At 39.8% G+C, this 13,217-nt stretch overlaps 1 protein-coding gene across 1 annotated transcript; it reads right to left on the bottom strand.

The window, feature by feature from the left end:
• Positions 1-1,212: 1,212 nt before the first annotated feature.
• LOC138954599 (hepatitis A virus cellular receptor 1-like) lies at positions 1,213-9,380 on the bottom strand. Its single transcript, XM_070326401.1, has 4 exons — positions 9,115-9,380; positions 3,341-3,499; positions 2,184-2,243; positions 1,213-1,413 (listed from the first exon to the last, which is right to left on the bottom strand). The coding sequence occupies exons 1-4, from the start codon at positions 9,182-9,184 to the stop codon at positions 1,259-1,261; spliced, it is 444 nt and encodes a 147-aa protein (XP_070182502.1). The 5' UTR covers positions 9,185-9,380; the 3' UTR covers positions 1,213-1,258.
• Positions 9,381-13,217: the final 3,837 nt, after the last annotated feature.

The raw sequence follows: 13,217 nt of genomic DNA, 5'->3' as shown, positions 1-13,217 counted from the left end.
TGAGCAATAGAAAACGAGAGCGTTTTGCTTCCATTTTTAGGGGTACCATGACAAAAAGCGCTGTATTTCAGCAATGACGAAATGGATTACTTCGAAACTTTAATGAGCTCAAGTCTACATACGAGGCTTACAAGTATGTCCGGTAAAATGTCGCACCGTTACAGATATTTGTTGAGATGATATGCAATCTTCCGGAAAATGTTTTAAAACGTGTCATAGGTTTTAAGGCTTACATAAAAAAAAAACATCATGGCTTTGCAGGAATACAGACACATGAGTGTTACAAATACTGCCAAAGTGTCCTTTAATTACAATCACTAGTTTACGTTTGCTGGTCCTGTAAACACGATCGCGTTTTTGGGGAGGATTGCAGTGCGACAGCGATGTCCAATCATCCGTGGCAGCAGCATGTTTTGATAGGCACTCGGCGATAACTGCTGCCAATAGCAAACAGCCTGAACGTTCCATTTTTTTCTCATTTGTTTACATGGCTAGCACATTTCGGTCAGTGGTCATACTCAAATGAAATTGTGGCAGTTCTTTTGACAATAATTTGTTTGTATGCATGCAAAGTCATAATTTTTTTTAAATGTAAATTCAAAAACCTGTGACGGGTTTAAAAATATTTTCCGGAAGAGTGCATAACATCTGAATACAAACTTGTAGTAATCCAAGATTTTACCCAAGGAACGTCGCGTATGTAGAGGTGAGATCCTGAAAGCAATCCATTCAGTCATTGCTGAAATACAGCGCTTTTTGTCATGGTACACCTCAAAATGTACGCAAAAAACTCTCGTTGTTTCCTGCTTTTGCGCTCCATACCTGCATCAGTAGAAATGATATAACAAAAGAGATATGCAAGATAGCAAACCAAAACAACCTGTTCGGGATGGATAACTGGTTTTGCTTTCCTCTCGTATATAAAAGCTTCCACGTTGCGCCTATTCCTATTCTGAATTTGTGTCGATTTTTGTCAGGTAGATTTTTGGGGAACCCTTACTTCGGCGGCAGTCACGTGATACCTATAACAGAAATCTTTGATCCGAAAAGTGTGGCAGATGGCCAAGTGGAAGGCCTTTAATGGCATATACAGTTTGAATAAAATGACACGGGAATGAATGTTTTAGTTTGGGGTACAAAAATGGGTGCAATATTTTTTTGCTCAGTTTATTTTTGGGTCAATCGGTGTGCGATCTCATTAACATGAATCCTTCACATTAGATGTCGGCGTGACGTGTTCTGCCTTTCCTCTAGACGTTTAGCAGTACAAACCTTGGGCAGTGGTGGATTGGGCGGTTCCTGGAGGAGTTGTTGGCTGCGCTGTGCTTGGAGGATTTGTGGTAGTCGTTGTGGATAGTGGAAAAGTTGTGGGTTGTATCGTAGTTCCGGGAACCGTAGTCGTTGTTGAAATTACTGAATAGTACACATAACATCTAAATAATGGGCATAATTGATATCGCAGGCTACAATACCATTACAACAAGTTATTTCTAATCATTTGCTAACAGTCAGCATATTAGAAATAACGGGTTTCGAAGCAACCCCTGCAATGGGAACTGGATCGCTCCTATCTGATTTTGCCAGTCATTCAAAGCATTCTCGTGACCCAGGTCAGCCAATCACTCTCCTGGCGTGATGAATATTCACAGGTCAAATGCGTTCACACACAAATCTCTCAAGATAATCCATGTTGAACATGCTTTCTTCTTCTTCTTCTTCTTCTGCGTTCGTGGGCTGAAACTCCCACGTACACTCGTGGTTTTTGCACGAGTGGAATTTTACGTGTATGACCGTTTGAACATGCTTTCATTTGCTTCGATTTTTCTTGTCCAACAGAGCGATAAATTTCGAATCAACGCTGATATTGTTAATTCCAAATTTTACTTTATCTTTATTCTTTTTAGCGTGATAAACAAAAAGGGTCCTTGCCTGAACGTTTTAACATTTAGAGAGTCACTTAGAATCAGTCCTGATTGGTCAAAAAGCCATACAGTGCACTGGATTAGTAAAAAAAAAAAGCAGTTATTAGCAACACACACACACACACACGCGCGCGCGCACACACAAACACACACACACACATACACACAAACACTCACAAACATACACACACACACACACACACACGTTTCGTCTTGAGCTGAGTTTTGCCTCTGCAAAGGAAGGTAAGGAAGGAAACTCACCTGTACTTATCTTCTGTGTGTCAGGACAGGTCAGGCAACATGTGTAGTTTCCAGACCCATCTGCACAATTTGAATAAATAGGCAGCTAAACACTCGCAAGTTATTTCTAATATACTGACAGAGATGCCAAGGAAATGAACATCTTCGTCAAATGGCAGGCCAATGTTGATATCTTTCGAGACATGTCTGTTATCAATTGCTCACAGTCAGCATATTAGAAATAACGATTTTAGTACCTTCTAATTTCGACTAAAATATTTATCAAAGAGATCCGGCTGCTAAAATGGAACAACTGAATCGAGCTGGATTGATCTCGCTGGCGTGAAAGTATTTACGTGACCTCCAACCGCTTATCACTTGACCTCATGATTAGTGACAGCTGAATTTTTCTCACACAATATCACATGAGGTAGTATATGCAATAGACCCCTTCGTTTTTGGCGCGCCCCCAGCGACACCATCGGTTCGACCGGATTTCAGTGCACGGCAGATAACTCAGATAACCGGAAGTAAAGGGTTCGCCTCAAATACGTCTTTCACTTGCGGTGCTCGATGGACTATTGTGTGAGGAATACTTTCAGAAATTGTGAGAAACAAAACGTCCAGGACATACACGAAGGTATGGGTTGAACTTGGGTAAAGTCAATAACCTTTTAAACACTCATTTTTAAATGTTTAAAAATGTTCCATTGATAAATGTGTTGTAACCATAGACGCCTGGTCTATGAAACCTTGAAGAAGGCCTGCTAGCCGAAAATTTGGATTTAATCAAAAGATGAGACATTCTAGCTGGTATTGAACTTTTTGAACAAGAACAATAACAACAAAAATGTCCATTAAAATGAAAACATTAAAATAAAGAAAAAAATTCGACGCATCCAACTTACCTGTCATCGATTATAAAAAAACATTTTGATAACAATTATTCAGACAAAAACTCATATAAGACAAACATAATTTTATTACTAAGCACGACTATTGCCAATAACACCAACTCAGTGTGCTATCATGTTATGGCTATATAACATTACAAATACACTATACATTAGATTATTTTTCTTGATATTTATCACAATCTCTATATTGCACTACGGTATAATTAACAAACAGCCAATCTTGCAATAAACTGGGAAGTAAAAGACAAAACCTGTCCTTACCATACGCTTGAATTGTCAAGTCATTGCCGGTGGTTTCCAAAGCCGGGCCAACTTGCGCAAGAAATATCCCATCCTTGGAGAGCGTTAAAGTACAGCCTTTAGTCATTGGTCGCATTATGCACGTGACAGGAGGAGGTCCAATGAGCAGTTGCGGACCACCTGCAACATTGTGAGGATGATAATGATGATGATCTTCTACAGCAACAAATTGATATCACTGTATTCACAGAAAGTTTGTCAACTTAAACATTACACACATTATATACAATTCGTTATGCTCGGTACCTTCGAGAATTTCCTCCATAATGAAAAACACTATCAAATGACACATATTCTTTCGGACGGAGCGTTGGTTCAAAACTAAAGATTATATATAGCGACAGCATTATCACAAAGGATGAAATTGAAAAAAGGTATAGAAAGTTAATAGTAAAGGTATGCTTAGAAAATGACATAGCTTGCTTTTTATCATCCTTGACTAGGAAAACAGAGATGCTTGTTCTTAAAAAAGTGGCGATATTTCTTTACTCCTTCCAAAAATGAGCGTTTCTGTTTGGTTGGAAAAAAAGCTAGTGCAACATTTTTTTTTTCAAATTTTTATTTACGATGTACGACGCTTACAAAGCCTTTACGATTTCTTATGGCAGTCTTTTTGGATTGAGACATGTCAGTTTGACTTTCCTGTGCATGTGTCTGATAATTAATTATTTGGACATTCTGTGCGTAAGGGAAAGTCGCCAATCCCGGAACAGTCGGCCAACTTGGAACACCTCAATATGCGATCAACGGAGAACAATTTATGAACAATTGTTTTGCAGAAATGTCCAGTGACATTCCTTGATATTATTCCAGCAAAAAAAAATGACTACCGCGGCAAAACAAAAAAAATTGTACGTTTTTTAAACTTTTCTTCCTCCTTATTCTTATTTCTACCGTCTACAATTTGTATTATTACTCTTTATCTACATACGTTCACGTAAAATGTTGATTGCTGTGATAAACCTTCAAAGATTTGCAATAACTTGAACGGAAAAAAAATATTTGAAACGTCACGTGTATCCAATAGAAAAACGCGAAATCCATGCAGGTGCCATATGCGGCAATGATGGAACACATAAGAGAGGCAAACATGGAACAGTGTTCCAGCTTTGCCGCATTCTGTTCCATCTTACCCTCATCAAACAATAAACAGAACACGGCTGTTTTATTCACGTATTCAATTATCTTTTCAGTTTTGTTGTGTTTTTTCTTTCAATAAGTTTTATTGAATGATTGATTAATTTGTTTGACAGTATTATGAGACCCGAACGGCGGTGGTTACTAGAAGAAATGGGCTGCGCTTTGTCGGCAGTGAAAAACGGAGATATGGGTTTGCGTTGCGCATCAAGAGCATATGGTATTACTGTCAAACCTCTTAAAAGTCATTTAGAAGGAAACAAACAAATTTGCAAAAGAAGAAGTAAAGTTCACAGGAAGACCTTATACGTTAACACCAGAGATAGAACAAGAACTAATCAATAGCATTCTTGAAGCTGAAATAAATTTGCCAACGTCACCCCCATCGTTGTTTTGTACACTGTACATGGAGATTCTGGTCATTATGATTGCTTGGTGTCAGCAGCAAATGTAAGCTTACCTGCTGCTGATGTCCTGCAATGCACAACCACAAGCTCGTCGAAGAGATCATCACGAAAAAAACAATCTTCTCCTTACAAGAAAAAGCTGGAGATTCCACTTGCAAAAAGGCGTGCAGGTCAACAGAAAAGAGGAAAGAATGAAGCTACAAAATCTTCTGCTCAGAGAAACAAGAGGGGAATATCTTCTGATCAGAGGGAAAAAAGGAGAACATTCTCGACGATGCGTTCTATCCCGGGGGAAAGCACTTGGTACTGCTTCATGTGTGGCACCAACTCCCCTGAGAACATGATACAGTGCCAGAGGTGCACACAGTGGGCACACGAGGACTGCGCTGACAGCAGCGGACAAAAGGACTTCGAACTCTGTACTTAGCAATTTTTGTGTGTCTGCAAAATCAGTTCTTAAATCTGTTCTTACTTATTTGCTTTGAGACTTTATGCGTATTGATTTTTACATTTGGTCAATTGGGCAGGTAGCCCTTTTATATCTATTAGTCAACAGAAGAGGGGTACAAATGAAGCTGCGAAATTTCGTGGTACTGCTTCATGTGTGGCACCAACTCCCCTGAGGATATGTTATAGTGCCAGAAGTGCACACAGTAATCACACGATGACTGCGCTGACAGTAGAAGACAAAGGACATTGTCTGTGAAATCGGTTCTTTGCCTATTTTTACCTTTTTTTTAAGGTTTTGTTTTTCAGTCCTTTTTAGACCTAGCCCTTATTTATCTTTTTGTTTTACATTTAAGGCTTAAATTGTTATCCGATTTGTTATTTCCTTGGTAAAAATCAAAATATGATGTTGAAAAAAAGACATTTACATAAGTTGGCTTAATCAAAATGTTATGACGTATTTATTTATCTTGTGTGTGTGGTAAAGTGTGCTTGTTTGTGTGTGAATGAGAGTGTGTGGGTGTATATGTGTGTGCGTGAGACACAGACAGAGGTAGAAAGAGAGTCATGGGGTGTTTGTATCTGTTCCGAGTTTGACAACACAGTGTTCCACTTTACACACCCATGCGTCCAACCTGGAACAAATGCAGACATTTTTATTATGATCAGTCTGATGAGTTGCGTGACTTTTATTTCATTTTTTGTGGTTCGTTTATTTACTGATAGAGTCTAGTATGTGACAATATAAAGAATGCTTTGCAATATCCATTTTATTGTCTGGTACGGCTGTTTCTCCTTAACTGTTCCAGGTTTAGCGACTTTCCCCTATAATGCATACTATGCGCTTAGAATGCATTCCTTTTGTATATATTGCTTTCTATTCGCATAAAATGCGTTCTATGTACAGAATGCTTTCTATGTGCATACAATGCATTCTATGTACAGAATGCTGTGTTCTATGTGCACATGAAGTTTATTATATACGCGTGACAGGGAGACTACTGCGTCACCTTTCACAGCAAACTCTACAGAGTTGTCTATCGGACTATTAAAAGCTCGAACAGCTAGACACCTGTTGTGGCGCAGTAGTCTCCCTGTCACACGTATATAAGGCCCAAAAAAAAAATTGTCTGTTTAGGGTAACATGACCAAAAAAAGTAGGGTCGGTAGGTAGGTAGTTTTTTTTTTTTTTTTTTTTTTTTTTTTTTTTTTGTTGTAAATGCTATGCTGGCTGAACATTCACTTCTTATGTTTGATGAATACATGTTTCAAAACTAACGTATAAATAAAACAGAGAGAAAGGGAGAGAAAGAAACGCCAAATGTCTCTTTTTAGCATTTTTACCTCTTTTTTTTCTTTTTTTTTTTTTGAAATCAAAAAAAAGTTTTTGGGTCGGCGCCAAATCGATAGGGTCGGTCGGGTTACCCTAAACAGACAATTTTTTTTTTTTGGCCTAATAAAAATTCAATGTGATAGAATTCCATGTGATGGGGTCTGGCTGCTTCTGTCTCCTTGTGTGTTCTTGGGTGCCTTTGTGTACCCATAAACGTTTTTATAGGGCTGAGAAATTAATTAGCTCTATATCTCAATCCTGGTTGATTGGACTTCGGCTCGACTTGTACTGTTCCGGCACTCGGTTACATACGTATAGCTTTATTCGATGTCATAGAATGCAGTTGCCGAGTTCATAAACATAGAAATAAATACGGCAGTATAGAATATGATTCTTTACATAAGATTCAGTTCTACATTATAGAATGTAATTCTAAGTTATAGAACACAATTTCATTTTACAGAATTAAATTCTATTTTTTAGAATGTATTATACAAAATGTTATACAAGTTAATTCTATGTTATGGGATGTAATTGGATAAATTGTCTGACCTCACCAAGAAACGTTAAATACAGAAGTATTCATGTCATAGTCTTTTGGACTCTTTTCAGGCTGACGAGTCTTTCCTCAGATGATAAGGGAACACAGTAGGAGTGTACAGTGTGCTTCGATAGAGAACGGTGAGAAACTTTGCCTGCCGTGTAACTTTTACGTTTAGCTCTCCTGTAAAAAGTGGGTTTTTTAAGACAAACATTTACTAAAATACTTGTATAGATGACTAAATATCACGCGCAATCCTGACTCGTTGCTTTCTCAAATATTGAAAAACTCGATTTTGCTCGCAATTCAATCATTTTAAAATTTCAACTCGAGTACATTAGGCACAACACAGCAAGCAATGTAGTACTGTCTATATTCGTACAGGGGAGTGCGTAATAAGGCTTGGGAATTGTCCGCGAAATCGCGGATGTCCGCGAAAAGGAAATTACGTTTCAGCGAAAATAAAAAATTGTCCGCGAAAATAAAAAATTGTCCGCGGCAAAAAAAAGGTAAATTAAATTATATGTATACTATTGTCTCTCTATCCATTATTTACATACACGAGAACTATCAAAATATTGGTCTAAAATGCTAACATTCGTTTTCCTTCCGGGAGGCTTCGCCCCCCCCCCCCCCCCCCCCCCCCCTGGTCTCCCAAACGGGGCTCTGCCCTTGTACCCCGCCGGGGCCTTGGCGGCCCCTGGACCCCGGCCTATTTTCAGAGTTTTTCTATTTTGGAATTCCCATGCCTGGTAATACACAGCGACGCAAGAAGGTATGAGCTACCTTACCAAGAGCGACGACGGCCTGGCTCCACAAGACAAAAGCTGCGATCCATGCCGAAGTTTGGGAAAAACTCGACATTTTCTTTGGCAAGGAAGAAGTTTGAACAATTCCTTGTCAGAAATGAATCTTGGATTTTGAACACTTGAAGCGTCTCGTCCTGTCCCGCTTCTATTTATACTCGCTTGAAAAATACCGTCGAATCCTAATAAGGCACATTGGGAGGGAGGGGGGGTTAGGGGGTGGTGGGGTGGGGATGGGGTGATTATCATATGGAGTGAGTTAGAAACCTTTGGGGGAAAAGTTAAGAGATTAATGATGATAATTTTGTGTATTCTATCATTTGAAAAGAATGTAAACCATTGCTGCCGTGACATTTAACGAGTTTTCTTCCACGACCACCTGTTTCACAACCTCCTCCCATAGTTAATGAAACCGAAGAAACTGCGAAGTCGAGAAAGCCTGCACGAAAACATCTAAGTAGAAAACAAATATGAAGAATTGCCTCTGTCGATGCCCGATTTTAACCGCTTTCTTTCCTGTATATAATAAACCAGCTATAGGGCGTCATCGTACCGAACGAAATCTTCAAAATCTCCAAAACCGTTTGAAATTCTGAGTAGGGAAATCCTTTCGTGCAATGACGTCATCACAAATTCCCAACCTTAGGCAATTAAAGATTCTGTATTCTGTATTCTGTCAGCGCCTTTCAGAGATTGCATGGTCATTGCATTTTGGAGCTTGAGTGCGAACATAATGTCGGTCAGACTTGAAATAAATGCTACTTGAGTTTGCTTTCCAAACTGTTACGAAGTGAACAGGAGCATGGGGTCAGTTATGGCAACTTAACTTACCTCGAACAGTGAGATCGACAGAACGTACAGTACACAAATACGAACGGAGAATCTCGAAAACAGACAACTCGATACTGATGCACATGCTCGAGAAATAACGTGTTATATTTGAAGATGTAGAGAAAATCAGCGTGTGCTAAATGCAGCTTTAGACAACACCGACTCCAAATAAACATTTCGAGCAAACCATGCAAAGATTATGTACATGTGAATGCATTGAATAAAAGACTTGCCCACTGCAATTCCAATGCTGGAAAACGCCAGGAGGACTGCTATCCCAAGTTTGGTTGGTGTGAGCTGCATGGTTTTGCAGGGAGCAACGCTGTTTTCTCAGGTAGGTAGATATAGGAAAGACGGCAGTCATATGAGTTATACCAATGATTTCCCTTGCCTTTTATAGAGTGGTAAGGATCCGGAATTGTTGACGCTATTACTTGCCCGCGGTACCTTTGTTTGGTGTAGCGAAGAAGTAGGTAGAAGCAAAGGTATAAAGAGGGGATGTAACCGAGAATCGTCGTCCGTGACACTACCAAAAGCAGTGTTATATTTAGAAAAACTGAACTTTCCGACTCTATCGCGTTCTTGGTTTTGTGCAATGTCATTATTCCAACCAATAGCAAACTGCGTGTCTTTTGGGTTGATAATTTATTGGCGGAAAAAGTACCTTTGAAGAATTGAGGCGTAGGTTGGTACCCGCTTTAATATAATACAGTCGTGAGAAGATTAAAAAGTAAATGGGGTGATAAAACTGGGCAGGGGTTCTGTTCATTTCAGGACAGGATCCGGCGCACAAACGCGCTTCAAACACACTTTCTTCAAAGACATTTTTAAGCCTCCGAAATTACCTTATTAATTTCTATGATCTTTCCTTTTCGTACAAGCTATACTTGTAAAATTCATCCGCACGCAAAAATCATCACTTCCTGTAGGACACAAGCACAAGCGCACTAGCGCACGCATCAACACTTAAACACAAACACACACGCACTCACAAACCTACTCACAAATATACTCACACGCACTCATACTCAAACGCACGCACGCACGTACGTACACACACACACACGGTCACCCCCCCCCCCTCACATACACACACACACAAGCACACACGTACACGCACACACACATACACACACACACGCATACACACACACACACACACACACACACTCACACACATATATATATATATATATAAATATATATATATATATATATATATATATATATATACACATACACACACACACATACACAAATAAAGAAACAAGCTGTGTTTCAAGGTCTTCTCAGGAAGTGCCCCTCAGTACCTTTCTGAACTCCTGTACATATACACCCCATCACGCACACTCAGATCATCCGCTGACACCAGGCTACTGAAAGTTGAGCGCTTCAACAGGAAGCAGCACGGAGCAAGAAGCTTCTGTTGTGCTGCACCACCACTCTGGAACTCTCTTCCCTTCTCTGTCAGACACTGCACCTCTCTCAGCAACAGTTGAAAACTTTCTTTTTCACAGAATATTACACCAACCTGGCCTAACGTCTTCTTCATTCCATTTCTGCGCATACTCCTCTCCCATAAAGTTGTTATGATTGTTGAGAGTGTTAGCTGTGTATGTTTGTATATATATATAGTGTGTATTGCATATATGATTATTGTGTGAACAGTACATGTGGTGATTTGTGTCTGTATGATTAATTTGTTTTATGTAGGTTGTACTTTTAATTGTTCTATTCTGTTTATATATGCTCTTTTGTAAAGGGCCTAGAGCCATAGGTTAGGCACTTAAAAATGTCCAGTTATTATTATTATTATTATTATTATTATTATTATTATAAATGAAGTTACTATTCGAGTCCTGAATGGCATTCAAACTTGCGCTTGAACGCAGGCGGCTCGCCTAATTTAGATAAGTAGTGCGCGAATGACACAATCATACCAGAGGCAGGGATGTTAGGCTGGAATATATGGGTTAATGTGATTTTTATTTTTGTTTCCTTTCTGGTGTCAGATCCGGCATCATTGAATTGTTATGCGTACTCTCCACCAGGGGTTTGGAATTTGAACACGGATATGCAAGGGCAAAGACCTATCATGTGGACAGACAGAATGGAAGACAGACAGATTGAACCATACACACGCTCACGCACAAACAAACACGCGCGCGCAGGCACGCACGCACGCACGCACACACAAACACACACGCGGTGTATAGACACACACACACACACACACATACACACACACACACACACACACACACACACACACACACACACACACACACACACATTCACATTCACACTGCAACCACATGTTTGTTCAAACTGCTGCTGTTTATAGAGCGCTTGCCTCTCACGCTGGAGGTTGTAGGTTCGATCCTCACCCGCTGCGAATACAAATACCCGATTTTTCCGACCGCTCTACCTAACCCTATTGACGGCCGGGGAAGGCACAGCCTGCGAGAGAGAGGAGTGGGCACCGCCCTCATAAAGCTGGCACGAGAGTAGTTCAGATCTCTAACATCAATCAATCAATATGAAGCTTATATCGCGCGTATTCCGTGGGTACAGTTCTAAGCGCAGGAATTTACTGATTTTATTTTGTATTTTATGCAATTTATATCGCGCACATATTCAAGGCGCAGGGATTTATTTATGCCGTGTGAGATGGAATTTATTTACACAATACATCACGCATTCACATCGGCCAGCAGATCGCAGCCATTTCGGCGCATATCCTACTTTTCACGGCCTATTATTCCAAGTCACACGGGTATTTTGGTGGACATTTTTATCTATGCCTATACAATTTTGCCAGGAAAGACCCTTTTGTCAATCGTGGGATCTTTAACGTGCACACCCCAATGTAGTGTACACGAAGGGACCTCGGTTTTTCGTCTCATCCGAAAGACTAGCACTTGAACCCACCACCTAGGTTAGGAAAGGGGGGAGAAAATTGCTAACGCCCTGACCCAGGGTCGAACTCGCAACCTCTCGCTTCCGAGCGCAAGTGCGTTACCACTCGGCCACCCAGACCTATTTTAGTGGTTCAGATCTCTAACATATCGCTCCCCTTTGACCAAAATTGGTTATGGGACTACCTTGACCTTTTGACCTTTACTATTTTCACTACCACATTATTTTTTTAAAGTGCACAAAAACAAATCCGAAGAATTTAGCAAAACAGAGCAATAAGATGTGGCGATAAGTGGAGTAAATCATTTCGAGGTTACACACTGTAGTGTAACGCAGTGTGAGAAGGGCGTTTTCTTCAACTTAAATGCGCAATTTACCGACACTTCAAGGCTGGAAACTACCCATGCGAACAGAAAGTAAAATTTAAATACTTCACTAGCCCCATTTCCCCGTCCCACAGAAAAGAGTTGGACAGAATTTACTGCTTGAAATCAGCTATTTACGCTCGAAATGCGTTCGTTCAATTTTACATTTAGTCAAGTTTTGACTAAATGTTTTAACATAGAGACGAGGGTGGTGGTGTATGTGTGTGTGTGTGTGTGTGTGTGTGTGTGTGTGTGTGTGTGGGTGTGTGTGTGTGTGTGTGTGTGTGTGTGTGTGTGTGTGTGTGTAGAGCAATTCAGAGAAAACTACTGAAGCGATCTTTGTGAAACTTTGCATGAGAGTTCCTGAGAATGATATCCCCAGACGTGGATTTTTTCTCCATTATTTTGTTAAATGACTTTTATGACGTTATATCCGACTGATTGTGAAAGTTGAGGCTGCACTGTCACACCCTCATTTTTCGATCAAATTAATTGAAGTTTTGGTCACGCAATCTTCGACGAAGCCAGGACTATGGGATTGCATTTCAGCTTGGAAGCTTAATAATTGATAAATGAGTTTGGTCATTAAAAAATGCAAGATCCTAATACAAATTCAAATGTTCGTAATCGATCCGAAAATGATTTAATCTTATTCTTTATCATTTACTGATTCAAAAAACATATAGATATGTTATGTTTGGATTAACAACAAGCTTAGAGAGTTAAAAAGAATACAGAAAAGCGCGTTTTCCTGCTAAGCGCAACCGCTATACTGAGCTATACAGGCTTGTCAATTTCACTGCGTTTTCCACGTGAAAAGTGTCAGCGATTTTCTTGCCGCGGGGATTGACGAAGCTAGCTGTATTGCCTTGGTGAAAAAAATCAGTGCGTTCTGTGAGTTGGACAGATTGACTAAATGATGTAATTTCGCCTTACGCGAATTGTTTTACTTTTGCCATACATGGCACATGGGGCGTTTAATTTACATTTCTCATCTACAACACTTCTTTCAAATTATATTTAAATTATTACACGTATCTGCAGTTGAAATA

The sequence above is a fragment of the Littorina saxatilis genome, unplaced genomic scaffold (genome assembly GCF_037325665.1).
Source record: "Littorina saxatilis isolate snail1 unplaced genomic scaffold, US_GU_Lsax_2.0 scaffold_1321, whole genome shotgun sequence".
Lineage (NCBI taxonomy): Eukaryota > Metazoa > Mollusca > Gastropoda > Littorinimorpha > Littorinidae > Littorina > Littorina saxatilis.
The sequence above is the reverse complement of the archived record's forward strand: the minus strand, read 5'-3'. Positions and strand labels throughout refer to the sequence as shown.